General features: G+C 41.1%; 1 protein-coding gene across 5 annotated transcripts in view; it reads right to left on the bottom strand.

Annotated features, from left to right (window-relative positions):
- Positions 1-17,194, bottom strand: part of Sdccag8 (SHH signaling and ciliogenesis regulator SDCCAG8) — a 194,415-nt gene that overhangs the window by 63,330 nt on the left and 113,891 nt on the right. For 2 of the 5 annotated variants that reach the window (XM_075989256.1, XM_075989255.1), the window contains exons 14-15: positions 8,950-9,077; positions 6,734-6,842 (exon numbers count right to left, since the gene is read on the bottom strand). The exons of 2 other annotated variants lie outside the window; for them this stretch is intronic. In XM_075989256.1, coding sequence (XP_075845371.1) covers positions 6,734-6,842; positions 8,950-9,077 — 237 coding nt within the window. The remainder of the gene's footprint in view (positions 1-6,733; positions 6,843-8,949; positions 9,078-17,194) is intronic. One more of the 5 variants, XR_012912112.1, reaches the window with a different exon arrangement.

Raw genomic sequence — 17,194 nt, 5'->3', positions numbered from 1 at the left:
TCTCATCAGTTAGAAGTCACAGTTTACATTTCTCTACATTATAAGTAATTTTTAAGCTAACCAAAGACACTTGTGACACAAAATTAGTTTCCTCCCCAGAAAGGACTGTTTTACTACGCAAGGCCACCTTTTGTTCTAGTCAGAAAGATTTTGGATTTGCTAGGGGAACTCTTACTCCACAAACTGCACATCCCAAGCACAGGAAGCTGTCAGGGTGGAGCAATATTAGTTCACCCCAGGCCTCCCTTCCTTTGCTCAAGGGCATAACTACCACAGCCTGCTCAGACCCAGCCCCTCCCCTTCCACAGCTCAGCAGGGTCTTCAAACCACCTCTGCTTACCTAGACATTTCCTTAGAGCTCAGCGTTCTGAACTATGCTCTACCCCCACCTTTCTCACCAGTGTTCAGGTAGGACAGAGAACGGCTCATCTCCTTAAGTTCAGCTCAGGTACTCTCCCTGCACTTGCCTTTCCTGCTAAGAATGCACCAACATTTGAAATCGTCTACATCCCTGAATAAATGGCTCTTGCCTATCCATTCCAAACTGCACACAATACAAAAAGTAATCTAGAAGCTATAATAATATTTGAACTTAGTACTTCTTCCCAAACTAGCATCTCTCCTGTCACATACTGAAATAAATTCCAAAAGGAAAAAAGTCCTTAAACCAGATTAGAAAAATAGTAAAATCCATGGAAAAGAACCTGCACCTGTCCAAGAAGAGAGGCGCCATTTTCAAAGAGTACAAAGAAAAATAGACAATATCAAAATATAAAACATTCACAAAAAATCATATATTTGGAGAGCTATGTATTTATGTTTATATTCATTGCAGCACTACTTATGAGGGAATTTTGGTCTAGGACCCAGTACATGGAAACTTTATTGAGAACTCTATCAATAGAACATTGGATATCTTGCTTGTATGATAGAAGTTATTTATTGACCTAAAATGTAATATTTTGATAAGAAAGGGCAAACATTAAAAATGAGGATGCATAATGAAATTCCATTTTACAATTAAGTTATTGAGGCATGCACCAAATATTAATACTTATAATTTCTGGATAGAAGAATGTTTTCCCTTTTCTTTGTCCATATTTTTCTTACTATGGAGCTGTATTTTAAAAGTCATTTTGAAAACAATGTTTAACAGCAAAATGAAACGTGAATAAAAACAAAAGAGCGGTTTGGAGAAGGTCAGGGCTAATAGGGTAGGACAGTGGTGGTGCTTCTGGTCAAAGTTAGGACAGACGGGGTGGGAGGGGAGGAGAAGGCTACCAAGGGCCCTGTACTTACTCCTTGATTTTATTGCTGAATCTAAACTGGTATTTAAAAGTTTATTAATTTAAAAAAAAACACATAAAACACTAGAAAAACATTCATGAAAATCAGACAGATGAGGGTTAAAAGCATCATTAAAATGCTGCACCAACAAGGTTACAATTCTGAAAAAAACAGAAGAAATACGGAAAATTTCTCTAGAAGGCAGAACATGAAGTTCATAGTTATGAAATGGTCAATTTTACTATTATTTGAAGAAATGCAGAATAAGATTTGATATTACTGTTAAACATTCATTTCATCCCTACTCTGTATAAAAACCCATCTTTAGATTATCTCAAATCCCCAAGGCAGTAAAGGTTTACTCCTTTCCCTGGGAGGAAATGTGCAGTCTACAGCTAGCAATGGGGAGTAGTCAGTCCTGCATGTGGGTCTCTCGTCCTGTGTGTCCAGCTCTGCTACCCACAATGCAATGCTCATGTTGATCTTCTTTTCTTTGCCTCTTTCACTTTTTGCTGTAACATATTTATAGAGGGACATAAGTACAGAGGAGAAGTTATTTCAGCATGTAAGCAAAATAATGCATATTAGCAGCCTTGAAAAGTGTGCCTGGCTTTTGAAGTGTTAATGCCCTTTTAAAAGAATCATCGAAATTTAATTGTGTACAAATTTAGTTATTTTATTACTACAATAGTTCAAAGTTGGAGATGTCATAAATTTCCAGTGAGTACAAACACATGATTTGATTATGACTTGTTTCTGGTGTATCCACTGACATTAATGAGACAGGTAGACACCATGAAGCTATCATGATAAAGCTGCTGTAATGACACATTTACACACACATGAAAAATGACTGACAGGAAGCTTGTCAAAAATAGCAGTGATTTTTCTGAGATAGTAATGCCACAGAAAAATGTTTCCCTAATTTTTCTTTATGATTCCCTACAGTGAGATGCCTTCAGTAACACAAAACCATGGATGCTATTCTATTTTCAAGTACAGACTGCTGTAATACGTGCTATTGTAACAACAATCTTTCCTGCCTTGTATACTTTCCGCCCTTTATTTATAATGGCAAAGTGCCCGCCAGCTTCTGTCATACAATACAGTTTCGGTATATGTATACATATATCATTCTTTATTTGGATAGAGCTGACAATGTAGTCATACAACTGGGGGCTTGCACAGTGAAAAGGGAAAACAGAAAGCCACATCTACCCTACTGCCATATTAAAGGGAAAGCGATCTAATTCATTTTCATAGAAATATAGGTAATTTCTGGCTTTCAGAAGCCTGAACTTTTTCTGCATTTTATGAGGCAGCTATAGAGTATAATTGCATTTGCATGAATGGAAGACATTTTACTAGTATAATTCAGATTATAATGATAATTACTTTTAAAGGAAAAATATGACACCTTAATTTTTTTATTCTTTTGGATTCTGGTTTGATTTTGCTAACAATTAACAGAAGGCCAGTGTCAGGCTCCTTTTGTCGAATGCAATCTTTGTAGCAGCCCAACCTAACAACATCTGAACATGCAAGGGAAAAAAAAAATAGTTCAACCGGGTGTGTGTTCTTTTACTTCAATTAAACTCGCACAGTTGGATACCTACTGCTGCCAAAACAGTAATATAATTTATACATTATAGTCCACATAGTAAAACTACACTAAAAGTCATTTAACAATATTTATAACACCATAAAATACAGTGTTAAAATATATGAACTGCAATATGTACCAAAATTATAAAATTTGTTTCTCATCATCAGTGATTAAAACCAGGATCATTACTCTAGCCTCAATACTCACAACCCTGGTGACAGATTAGAATTCAAATCTTAATGATCAATTTACAATTAACAAGATAGAAGTGAAACAAATTAAACCAACCATTATATATAACGAGACCCCATGGACTCCCATTGTTCCTCTTAATTACAAAACGCAAATCACAAACACACAATGGGCAGCTAGACATCAATCCACAGGCCTAGCGACCCCGCTAGTGACGACGACAAGAAAATGAGGAGAAGAAAATCACACAGAGCCGGCTCTGTGCTCACTCCTGTCCTCCCGGCGTGCAAGGAGGGAGAGGGTGAGACCTAGAGCAAAGTGTGCTTGGTCTCCAACACGTAAGGGCTCTGCCAGCGTGGGCACAGGCTCCTCAGCAGCCGGTGCCCAGCATTTCCTTCATCTTCCCAGACCAGGTTTTCGATCATAATGTAAACCGCGCCTCAAACATTTTAATGTGGATTTTTCAAATGTCTAGGGAGAGAGAATACTTACTTCTCTTTGATAAAGAAAATAAATTGCATGAAGATATTTAAGTATATCTATTTACCTCCCTCAACAACCTCATAACTATGTAAGTTCTCAATATACTAGGGGAGGGAAGGGGTAGTTAAAGTTTATACTTCAACTAAAACCAGTTTGCCTGGTGCCAATTAAAAACAAAATGGAATTAATTCTCTTGCCTTGTGGTCAAAAGCAAGCTACAAAAGATGTAAAGTATGAACCAGGATTTGAGTCTTCATTTTAAATGGGACATGTCATTCATATCCTCTGCGGTTCAGGCACAGTGTAGGGTACACGCACTGCTTTGGCTGCAGAGGCTTCCGAAACAGACAAGTTGTCATTGTAATAATGCCATGTACAGTTTACTGGGCAGGGGGGATGTGCATCACACACACACACACGCACACATGCACACACACACACACGCACGCACGCACGCACACTTTCCACAATTTCAGCACATTTTCCGAGGGCAGCCATGCAGCAGGCTGGGTAGAGAGGCAGGATGCATGGGCACGGAGAGCTCAGACTGTCGGCTTCTCAATCACTGCTCATGGGCTCTAGTCAAACGCCTAGATCTGTAAGCGAAAAAGCGTGTTTTCAATGCTGACTCCATTTGTTTAGTGTGGCATTCTGAATAGCACAAAATGCTTACAGAAATTTTAGCAAGGAAAGGGGGAAATTTTTTCATTAAAATTTTTACTATAGTATACTTTGAGAAAAACTGGAACCAAAATTACTACATGGATTAAACAATTATTCTGGAGAATGAGTTTCCACAATGAGAGAACTTTAGAAGCTAAGACGATTCAAAGGCCAGCAGAACTTATTTATCCCCAAAGTCGGCTCATAGCGCATGAAAGCATGCCCTGAAGTGATAGGTCTTACTGCATTATTATTCTCATTTTAAAAGAAACATTTTGAGTCTTTGGGGCTTCATAGCAGAAGGTAACATCAAAGTGTAATGTCAAACAAATGGGCATAAAAGAGGGGGTGAAAATGTCTTAATTCCTTAGATATTGGGGGAGATATGAGGTGGGCCTGATGAGAAAACAAAGGGCTTCAGACACACAGCCTTCAAAACAACTTATTTCATCTACTTCTTGGTGTGGCACATAAATGGTTTCCAAATAGAACAATTTATTGATGTTCACTCCACGCAAGACCTTAGCTTTGAATGAACTCGGGAGGATCCATGGCTTAGAACCTGGCATCAGAACCTCACCTACAAGTCATGAGCTCCAGCCTTGCCTAGTTGGTTCTGTTTGGCCCTACAGATATTTTCACTGCAAACAGACTTTGCCCATTAGAAAATGTTACTTAGGTCATGCCCAGTTACAGAGGCTGTGCAGCCCCCGTACCTTACTATGGGGTGAGCAAGCACTGTGCCGGCTACAGCTGCCTTCCCCAGCTGCGGATTCTTCAGCAGCTCGGCCAACCCCGCAGACGGAAATGCTGGGTCTGTACTGAACACGGGCATTGTCCTGTGGTTATTTTGTACCCAGTACAGTTTAACAACTAATCACATAGTATTTGCATTGTATTAGGCACTATAGGTAATCTAGAAATAATTTCAAATATATGGGAGAGGGGTCAGGGTGTTGGTCAGTGTTGGACTACTAGCCTGGCATGCGTTAGGCCCTGGGTTCCATTTTTAATACCACAAAAATATAAAATAGCATAAAAAATAAAATCTGAGGGAGTATATAGGCAGGTTCCATGTACCTTCTATGTTGTTTATGTTAAGAAGGTGAGCATCTGTCATCTGTGACTTTTGGTATGGTATCAGTCCTGCAGCCAACACCCTGAGTTTGTTGAGGGGTGACAGTACACAGCATGGGCGCTGACCATTCCTGTCATTAAATAAATTAAATCCCACAACCATCCTGTAGCATGACTTCAGAAGTACTTACACAGCTAACAGAGCTGAGGTGTAGGGAGATGAGGCAACACCGCAAAGGGACCGACAAACTCAGATCCAAATCCAGGTCTTCCTGCACACTGCCTGTCACCCACAAAGGAACAGGCTGGCACCAGAAATCAGGCCAGCATGTGGAGGGCAGCACCACACCTGCTTTTTCTATTCATTTATCATTCATTCAATAACTATGCATTGGGTGCCATCTATGTGTCAGATATGAAGGAACACGATCATGTACAAAGCAGCAGTTGGGCCGAGAGATGCTGAGGTTCAACTTCACGAATCTTGTGCCAGTTATGACTGATTAATTTAAAGAAGGAAAATAAGAGCCCAGGGACTCGGTGCACATTAGCCCTGGCTCCCAGTTTAGCTACTGCACCCCATGAATGTCTACTTTCCTGAGGGATTTAAAGGTTCACTTTTCCTTCCTAGCCTTTCCAGCAATTACTGCTGTGACTGAGCATCCTCTCCTCTCCTTGCTTCTCTTTAGGAGACAGACTCTTGCTATGATGCCTAGGCTGGCCTAGAACTCCTGGGCTCAAGAAACCCTTCTGCCTTAGCCTGCGAGTAGTTGAGACTGCAGGTGCAAGCCACTGTAGCCAGCAAGCCGGAACCTCCATTAATAGAATGTATGTAAGAACGACTCTAGACATCGGTGACAGCAATACCTAGGCCCAAACTCTCCTACCCACAAGCCACTCAAACAACTATGTTTCTAATCTGTAAGAAGCTAATTACTGTCTTACAGCGGTTAACTATGTATCATTCCGAGCACCTTTGCCTCCTCAATGTCCGGAACAATTAGCATTAAAGACAGCTTTTGTGTGCTTCCAAAGAACTGTAGAAATTGATTAAAATGGATTACCTATATCAACATAAGATTGTAAGACTGCTTGGCATATTTGTATTCTTTGTTATGGTAATGGTTATTTTGGCCTTTGTTCCTGAACTTTCATGATTTTAAATTCTAAACATTATAAAAGCCAAGTAAGCAAAGCGGGCGGAGCAGGTGAAGAGGGCTGGTTACTGTGCACAGGGAGCGTTGTCTGGATGAACAGTCACGAAAATATGCATATGGAAAGTTGTTTTCACAGAAAACTGAAATCAACAGATGACTAATTTTAATGGCAGATTACAGCATATAAAAATGCAATTTTAAGGCTACATTTTAGTTATCAAATAAATGGAATTCTGAGACTACTCTATAATGTTGCCCACTCACCTACCTGCTCTTCTGTGAGATTTTCTCCAGCTTCCTGGCTAGCGTGCGGCACTCCTCTTTTAACTTTGTCAGAAATGCATTCTGGGAGGTCAGCAACGAATACTGCTCATTTTCTAGAAACAACAATAATCCCACCAATATAAGATGTTTGTGCCTTTGCTCTGCAGTCGTCCAGTGCCCCGTGCTAAGGGCTCATATCCCTTTGCTCTGCAGCCGTCCAGTGCCCCGTGCTAAGGGCTCATATCCCTGCACCCTGCCCAGAGCCACTGGGTCACTGCCAGGGTCCTACGTGAACGGACTTAGCGGGTGGGACACTAAGGGTGCCGTGAGAGACATTTATTTTCATAATATATTTGTATACCCGGAATAATTTTGATCACATCAGCTTGTGCAACATTTTAGCATGCTCATAAACTGTCAAATATCTCAAATGAAGTCATAAATGCTTATATCTTTGAAGTATGCAAGATATTATATTTTTATTTTGACAATTTTACTATAAACAGTGTCAAAAATTCTCACAACCAGATAATTCGAAACTGAAGCCGAGGAATTCTGTTACACTAGAGTTGGTGTTCGATGGTTCTTATATTTTACCCCCTTGGAGCCTGCATTTCTCTAGTTTATGAGGTGAAATTACACAACTATCCTTAAAAACTTGATCATACTTTAATAGTATGTGTTTCAACAGAGCTCTGGCTCGGGACTGAAGAGAATGTGATTTGTGTGTATTTGCAAAATAAAAGATTTTAAAGATGATTTTAACAATTAAAACCTTACCCAACTCTCAGATTCTGCCCAAGACTCTTGGACCAGGACGATTCTGCTAGCAGTGAACCAAATGACAATTTCCCCTATGAATTCCTCTTTATGTTTTAGTTTAAGGAAAAAAAAAAAAACACAAACTCTGAAGGATTTTCATTTCTTCTGGCTAAATGCTGAGAAAAAACTATATGAGGCATCATGATAGCTGCCTTTATAAGAAAAATAAATCATTTAATAAGTAAATAAATTATCAATGAACAGAGTATCCATTTGTTACCAATAGGTGGAATCATTTTTTACCATACCATTAAATGTAATATATATTAAATCCTGTGAAATTCTTCTGTGAGTAATTTTTTCCTTTTCAGCTAATAGTTGGTTAAAAAAAAAGCATATAGCATACAAAGCACAATAAATCAAGGCACTAAAATTAAGCAACATTTTTTTTTCTGGAAGAGACAGGATCAATTAAACTTTTGTTTTAATGGTACAATCAGAGTGGAGTATGTGGTGTGGAATTATAATGACTGACACTGTCTTGTTTTGACTAACACTGTCTGTGAACACACAACTCAAAGCGAAAGGAACCACATAACGCTCTGACTGCACACATCAAACTGCCTATTTTCAAAGTGCATTTTACTTTCAAATTAAAGGTAAAGAGTTACTGGCCAACTCAGACTGCAGCACAGTGCCAGCGTGATGAAAGATGGCGGTTTTCAGCCAAGCTGCCAGCTGTGGTCAGTGCCTTGTATTAGTGGATTTTAACAGCAGTTGTGAAAGCTGAAGAATGCAGAGGATTAAGCATCACTCTCGGCTGCATTGGGGGAGGTGGGGAAATCATACAAATGCTAAAAATGTTCAAAGCTGCAAAGATTAAATAAAGGAACATATCAATTTGGAGCCACTGAATTACATCCAGCTGCGACAGTGAATTAAGAACCGATTAATGGCTAAAGCTTTTCTCCAGTTTGGATGCTGCAGCAAACTCATTAGGCTTTTAGAGTAGCTATAATGTGTGTACTGTGGGAACTGCTCAGTGCTATTCAGGAGACTCTAACTGTAAGCTCAGAGCATTTCCCGCAGAGCTTCTGATGCTATTTTCTTTATATAACATGTGTGCCTGAAAACCCAGCCAAAAACAAGCCCTTTGTTTTTCTACTTTGTTGTGGTCGCTCTCAGCTTTACGTTTCTTGAACACAGGTAAATAAACTCATAATCCAGATGGTGCAACAGATGTGAGAGCAGCACTCTGAAATCAACAGACAGTGGGCAATACTCTCCATTTTCTCTTTTAAACGCTAACTAATATGTAATTCGGAATCTCCGGTGTAGTTAGCATCTGCTCCCTTCGGCCAGCCAAAGGTTACAGGTGTTCCTGATGTCATTTCACAGTAAGGCGTGGGCCTGGCTTGTGAGCAAGTGCCCAGGCTCTAATCTCTCCCTACCACCCACCAGTTTTGTCGTGCTGGGCCTCCATTTGCTGTATCTTCTGTGTCAGCTCCTGCTCTCTCTGCTGGGCCTGAAGGGCTTGGGCCTTTGCTTCGTTGCTAAAGCTTTGCTGAATGCTATCTTTTTCCAGTCTGCAAAACAGAGAGACAGACAGAGACATAATCTGCAGGTGCACAGACCTCCATGATTGCCACACAGACCACAGACAACAGGCAGGTAGCAGACCAAAGCAGCAGAGGCTAATCTTGCTCCAGTGTCCCCGCTCTGCTGAAGAGACCATCCACAGAACTACACAGTGTACCACACGGGCCAGAAATCCAGACGGATGAAAGGGCCAAGCTTTAAAAATTAAAACAAAATCACAACAAGTAAACACTTGTATTTTGCAGCCTGGTTTTATGTGTGTGTGTGTGTGTGTGTGTGTGTGTGTGTGTGTGTGTGCACATGTGCATGCCACTGTATAGGTGTGAAGGTTAGGGGACACCTTGTGGGAGTTGGTTTGCTGGTTTTCTCCTTTAGGCATGTGGGCCCTGGGGCCTGGACTCAGGCTCTAAGACGTTCTTTTCATAAGCACACTCCCTGGGCCATCCCGCCAGCCCTCTGTTTTGCACCTTCACAGTGCGCACACACACTTCCCTTGTTCTATCTTTTCTGTCTTGTACTATCGTTAATCGTTCATCTTCTGAATGCTCACTAGTTCCTAAGACTGAGAAGTTCTAGAAAGAACGTGATATAATTCTTAGGTTATGCAAAATTTATTTTATAACTAGGCTTTGTAGACTACTTCTGGTTTTCTTCCAAGATGTAAGAAATAACTTCAGTTATACTGGAGGGGACTGGAGAGGAGGGGCCGGAACCACGTGTCTGCTTTCATTAAGCACATTCGCACACCAGGCTGCACTCTGTGAAAGGGACAGGAATGTGAGCATGGACTACTTCCCTTGTCACTTCATAATAAGACATCCCTTTGGGTCATGCTGACGGGATTGGGGGACAAAGACAACAACCTATCAGTGGCTCTCTTTAAAAGAGAGTTTCCACTTCTTGTGTTTTGTTGAGACTGGTCTCACATAGGCAGGGTGGGCCTCCAACTTGCTTTGCAGCTGAGGAATACTTTGGATTGATGCTCCCCTTTCTACCACGTGAGAACTGGATTACACACACGCACCATCGTACCCAGTTTTGTGAGGTCTGGGCACAGACCCCAGGGTCTGGTGCATGTCAGGACTCTACCTACTTAGCTACGTGCCCATCCAGAGAGGAGTCTCCTAAACAAGTCAAGCCCAAGCGAGGGCAAGGCCCTTGTTGCCCCAACGCTGTATGCAAGTTGCAAATCATGTTGGAAACCCTTGCTGGGTGGGTTCTTCAAGCTCGATGAGACGCAACTTGAGGGTTTCCTTCAATTAAGTGACTCAGTTATTTCAAATTCCTGATCTCCTTGTGGGCATTTCTCATCCATGCTGCTTTAGTTTACTAATTGAGATATTTACTGCCTAGCCTTTGCCAAACTAAAAATAAACAATTCCATAAAGCTATCGCTACCAGTCTATGTACCGCTGTGGAACTTCAATTCACTGGCTTCTAATTATACGGCAACATAAGGAAAGCCTGTACTGAGATTGGTCAATGCATGTGGTAATGTTGTAGTGTAAAGCCCCAGAATGAAAATACACCCACACCTCACTCAAATGGAATCATCAGGGGTCCATGCTAAATGTGAAATAAGGTCCCTTCTGGTACTTCTAACAACAACACCCCCCTGGATGCGGTCCAAGGTCTTGTCTCACACTCAGTTCCAAACTAGTATATCGAAACAAATGGATCGTCAGACGAGGCTACTTCTGCCTCCCCCTTCACACCACGTATTTTCTGGCTAAGGATCATTGCACATGTTCTTCCTCTTCTTGGAATGCCCTGGGCCACCCACCCACCCAACCCCCTACACGATGCACACTAGCCCTCTTGGGCAAACCTCAAAATCCTGCCTTTCTTTCTCCCGTCTCTCCGAAATCAACTATTCAGCCCTGGATGCCCTTAGTATGTGCTGTGTCCACCTTCTAGTGATGTCACGCATTTGCTACCGCTTTACATGTCTTCTCCTTTGTAATCTTTAACTTTCTTTACCCTGACCCAGCTCTGTGCTCTGCCCATGGAAAATGGGCAGTGCATATTAAATGACTGTTCTTTCTTATGCCCTGCCTAGTTGTGGGGCTGGGGATGGGGGTGATGGAGGGGAGAGGAAGGCAAAAGAGGGATAAGTCTTTAGGTGAAACCGGAGTCCTCTGTAACTAGGCAAGACTTTCTCAGACTTGTTAGAACAGAGTGCCCAGCTGGATCAACCTCAACAGCACTGCATGATATAAAGCTTCTGCAGTCTTTCAGTAAGCAGCCATGTCCGAATCTGAGCACTTGAGAGAGTCTAGGACAGAGGCTCGAGTGTGCAAATGAGATCACTACAGGACTCTCTGATCCACGTGCATCTGAGAGAGGAAAGGGAGCATTATTCATAAAGCCAGAAGCAGAACAGAGATTGCGCAAAGCAAGCACGGATTTACGGTTCCCAGCTGAAAAATGAAGGCACTCAGCAGTGAGAACTGACTAGTAAGTGACATTCTGAACGGACCAGAGAAGGGACATGGCTGAGTTCTCCTCATAAAGCTGCACAAAAAACCTCTCGCCACAACTGCCGATCTCCTCGAGAGGATATGCATGCTATTTTCCACGGGAATGCGCATGGCACGTTGCTGCTTTCCTGCCTCCTTCCCGCTCTGTCAGCCCTCTTCTGTGTTCCTCTCCCCTATAAGTCCGTTCTGATTAGGTCAGCTTCTCATGAACTCTTAGAACATCAGATATGAAAGGAAATCATATTCTCTTTCATGTAACATTTTCATTTTAGAGTTAAACGAAAGCAAAATACAATCCATTTTAAAAACCTGGGGAGCCATAAACAATTTGAAATCCACTTATAAGTTATACAGTGAATAATTTTAATGCATAGGTAGGAATAAAACTATCTTTGCTCAAGGAAACCTATTTTATAACACTGTAGAAGTAATGTAATAGTGGACATGAACAATTAGTAAAAATCACTCAGGTATCCAAGGAAAAGACTGAAGAAGTCAAATGACGAACTAAATTTTTATCATATTTGTGGAAGACGTTATACTAGACATTGTATCTAGTGAAACTAAAGAAGGTTTAGTGGGCCTTGACTCCAGAAGGGACTTCAAACTGGACAAAGATAAACAACAGGTTGATGGTATAACACTCCATGAGCATAAAGTATAAAGAGGAAGGCTACCAAGGTGTAGAAAGCTGAGAGACCAACTGGCCTAGTAGCTTTGTCACCTCCAAAAGTCAGCTCAACCAGCAACCCCCCCCCCCATAGGTTTTCTCACTATGGTTCTCTCAGTTGCTGATGGTCGCATTAAACAAAGCAGCTACTTAACCCTATTATGCAAATAAGAACACAAATAATAATGTTAAAAAAATTATACTCAAGGTGGCTAAAAACTGAAAACAGCCTAAATGCCCGTTACCTGCTATATGAATCAACTGTGTGGAATAGCCTAGCCAGAGAAAACCCAGCAAGAATGGGAGGAGCTACGGCACACAAAACACCTGGATGGACCCTAAAGCAGTATGCTTAGAGGAACAGGACACCAAAGCCATATTTATAATCTTGTGTACTTAGTACTCTAGACTAGTAACGCTAGGCAACAGGGTTGACAGGGGAAGACTGTGAGTGAAGTTCTGGGCTGACAGAAAAGGGTCTGGGTCACGGATGTGACGGCTCGAACACTGTATTACTCCCTACAACACATTAACTACCTACAGTTAGTGACTTCTGCCATGTGTGTCAGCTCGTGGCTATGGCTCCAGCACAAGAATGATTGAGCCCAGCTTGGACTATATTATGAGTCTCTGTCTCAAGAAAATTTAACTTTTATTGTATTTAAATTCAGCTCAATAAATGTAACTTGAAAAAAGAGCGAATACGGTAAGAAAAGGAACCTATTTACCTTAGTTCTTCAAGTTACCGACAACAGCTGGGATCTACACGCTAGCCATGCCAATGCTTTCTTCTTCTTTTTTGTCTTTGTGTGTGTGTGTGTGTGTGTGTGTGTGTGTGTGTGTGTGTTAGAGTTGCAGTACTTAGTCCCAGTTGGCCTGAAACTCTCTATGTAGACTAGGCTGGCCTCGAACTCAGAGAAATCCACCCGCCTTGCCTTCCAAATGCTAGGATTAAAGGTGTGCGCTACTACTTCAGGAATTTTTTGTTTTTAATATAAGAGAGTAAAAAGGAGTGAACAGGTACTAGGAAGGCTTTAAAAATAAGTCAGATCGCCCAGTGTGCTGTCACACACCTTTAATTCCAGCACTCAGGAGGCAGAGAGAAGTTAATTTCTGTGAGTTCAGGGCCAGCCTGGTCTACATAGTCAAAGCTAGATAGAAAGAGCCTATCTCAAAACAAAACAAAACAAAAACAACAAAAATATCTAAGCATACAATTATTAGATCCCCCTTTTCCAATTACAGTCCCGGCTGACTATATTTTCTAAAACAATCAAAATGATATTTATAAATCTGTTTTCCATACTACTCATTCTTTTCTTGCCATTTTACACGTAACAGAACTAAAGTGACCCCTTAGCTCTTCATAAAATAATTGATATTCCTCAAGTTCAACAGTAAGCCTAGGACAGAAGTATTGTACACCTCCAGTCCACCTATGGACCTAGCGGTGTCACCAATTCCATCTGCAGGTGGTGACTAAGGTACCTCTCCCACCCCCCACATCGCATCACCTTTCCTCTGAGTGTGGAAACGCTGCTGCTACACACAACGCCCTGGGGATACAAGGTGTTTACTTTAAAAGCATTATATAGAGCACTTTGTGGTAGTCGGCCCTCTGGTTGAAGAAACATCCAAGAAGCTGGGACTTAGTTTGGTGGTGGAGAACTTGCCTACCGTTTCCTGTCTCTAGCATCTACCACTACCACCATGAGAGAGCATCAACAACATGGCGGCAAGATCTACATGCAGACGAGCCAAAAACTATCCTGGAAGGAATGCAGAAAGGAGCAGAAGGCAATAGTTTGTGCAGGTGGTATTTTGGACACATGATTACCCATTTGTCTCAGATTGGTAACACCAGTCTTGATCACTTGGTCTGTATCATTTACATCTTGGAATAACTGTTCTTGGGAATGGGGAAGAAATCTCTCCTTTGTAGAGGTAAGCTATATCCATTATAGACATTTCACTGTGACCTGTTGTGAACAACCAGAGACACATCACTGGCTGGGAATAGAAACACATGATTAACCACATGAGCTGGTATCCTAAGGGATGGGGTTGGGTGAGCTCTCTCAGGTTTGGAATTGGTAGGTAATCAGAAGATGCTGATATTATGCAAATATCTCACTGTGTAACAACATTTAACCTGCTAGTTCCACATCTAATGATAATGGCTTTTCCATAGCTCTTTATGTATATTTATTACTGCTAGTTAGCTATCATCCTGTATAGAAGAATTTCCCTATCTCCTTAATGAGTTTACTGATCTTACTTTGCAGTTCTAGATTCTTACTTTAGTGTATTATAAACCATTTTGACTGTTTATTTGAAGATTCACCTCATCCTGGAGTTGGGTAATGGAGTATCCTTCAAACTCATATCTGTCACTAGGACAAGGCTGCTGCTACTGTGGAGTCACTGCTCATAAGTAAAATATGTAGGCAAAGTCAGGGTACAAAACATACAAGTGTATAAATATTAATACTATTAATACAGATCTAAAATTGTGTGTGCATCATCCATATGAACAAATGTGTGTACATGCATCTGATCATTTCAATTATAATCCAATAACACAGATAGAATCTCATCTCTCTCCTTTCCATAACTGTAATTTTTGAGCTCAATAGCGAGAAACTTGGCTCCTATTATTTTAAATATATTCACTGATTTGTTCAAACTTGGAAGCCACGGGAAGTTCCAAAACTGCTAACAACAGAGAAGATATACCAGTTACTAGAATTAAATATTTGCTTACAGTTCTGTTATGCAAATCCTTTCTACTAACATATACATACCATGAAGAAAGCTCACAGAATGAAAGACAGAGAATGGCATGTACCTCCTTATTATCTGTGTGGCTGTTGAAAAACAAATGCGTTGTAGGGGAGTGGGGCCCCTTGTTTGTCCTGGCCACCCTGCTAGCTTACACCTGAAATAATTACACAGAAACTGTATTCATTTAAACACAGCCTGGCCCATTAGTTTTAGCCTCTTATTGGCTAATTCTTACATCTTGATTCAACCCATTTCTAATAATCTGTATGTCACCACGAGGTCATGGCTTACCAGGAAAGATTTAGCATGTCTGACCTGGCATCTCCATGGCAGCTCTCTCTGCCCTTCTTCCCAACATTCAGTTCTGTCTACTCAGCCTACCTAAGTGCTGCCCTATCAAAAGGCCAAGGCAGTTTCTTTATTCAACCAATGAGAACAACACATAGACAGAAGAACCCCCTACATCAATCCTGGAGGTCGAATCTAAGGCCAGTTCTTCCTAATTTCCCAAATGTCCTGTATGGGTGGGGCCGCTTCTTCTTCCTAGTGCATCTATCTTGTACAAAGAGTACAGCAGCCTCTTCAATAACCCTGAAAGGTGTCATGAACACATTTTCTGCCTCAAGTTAGTAAGACTTCTAGGATAGACTGCATGGAAAGAAAAGAGAGAGAAAGCCGATCTTTGTTTTCTCATGAATGTACCTACAGATCCTCAAATTGTGCCTGATATAGTTGTGCAGTCAATAAATATTTAATGCATGAATAAACAGATGGATGAATGAATAACCGCTAAAGGAATGCTGTAAGGATCCACCAGATGCACAGGTCCTTTTTTAATGACTAGAAAGGGTGATGAGAAAATTCCCACTTTAACTAAGAATTTAATTTTGCTTTATCATCATTATTATTCAAAGTAATAACACAAACCAATCATAACCTTAGCAGACGGCATGGTGTTTCCCATGTTTTGGGATGAACAAAGTAACTGTTGCCAGTGCCTGGCTATTGCCAACAGTGGCTGTATTCTTATATTTAAGTAAACATCAAAACTCTGGGGAAGAATAACCAGGAAAGGCCCCGGGTTCCACAATCTTCCTTCCTCAGTGGCACCCCCATCTTCCCTACAATAAATTACTTTCATTTTCCTTTCTAGAAACTGTGTCAGAACTTTAAGTGTAATGTTGAGATCTAAGCCTCGGATCCAAGCATGAGTCAGTTCTTGGAAAGAAAGCAGAAACCAAAAGGAGGTCAATCTCTTTCAAAGAAATATACACAAAGGAAAGGAAATGTTCAACAGAAACATACATCTCCCTCCAAAAATGTTCTTACAGCATCTCCGAAACACTTGAGAACTCACCTTCAAGGCCAAGGAGGAAGCAGGTACACCTACTTAGGGGCCTGCTGATCTCAGACACATTCTAGTCACATTTACTAACCCCCCATGTGTAGGGGGCTCACACATACTACGTAAGAGCTCTAACACTGAGTGACACCTGCCCTTGCTCCTGTTTCATCCAGCACATGACTGTGCCTTCTGTTTCACAAGTCACAGTCAGATGCATCGAACTGTCTTTTCTTCCAATGAATTCAGTGATATGGAAGAGACCGTTCTTATTGAACAGGAAGTATCTCAAGCTATTTCCTTTCTCTCTTTTTTAATATTTGATTTTATTTATGTGTATGAGTGTATGGTGTGTGTATGGTGTTGGTTGGGTGGGGGCAAAAGAGAGTATCAAATATCCTGATGCCGTAGTTACAGGTGGTTGTGAGCCAACTGACAGTGTAGGTTCTGGGAACAGCACTCAAGTCTTCTAGAAGAGCAGCAAACTCTCTTAGCCACTGAGGCATCTCCCCAGACCCACAGGGGGATTTTCTCAAAGCCACCTGCAAATCTGGTTAACTAGCAGAGTTGGAACTATACCTGTCTTCTGCCTCCAAGTCCAGGGCTCTTTCCATTCCATATTGCCTTATACACAGGGAACTCATGTTTACTCAAATAGTGTAATGCTCATTCAGCAAACACTTGAGCAGTTACTTTCTGCCAAACACAAATGTATAGAGATGGATCAATACAAAATACAAAAGATACAGACCATGCTCTAAGAGTTTTTAGTCTAGTCAACAAAATAAACAATGATTTTTCTTCTTTAAAACTCAACCAAGAGTGTAG

Source organism: Microtus pennsylvanicus, chromosome 10, assembly GCF_037038515.1.
Source record: "Microtus pennsylvanicus isolate mMicPen1 chromosome 10, mMicPen1.hap1, whole genome shotgun sequence".
In the NCBI taxonomy this organism is placed as follows: Eukaryota; Metazoa; Chordata; class Mammalia; order Rodentia; family Cricetidae; genus Microtus; species Microtus pennsylvanicus.
Note: the sequence above shows the minus strand (reverse complement) of the source record. Positions and strands in the feature narration are given on the sequence as shown.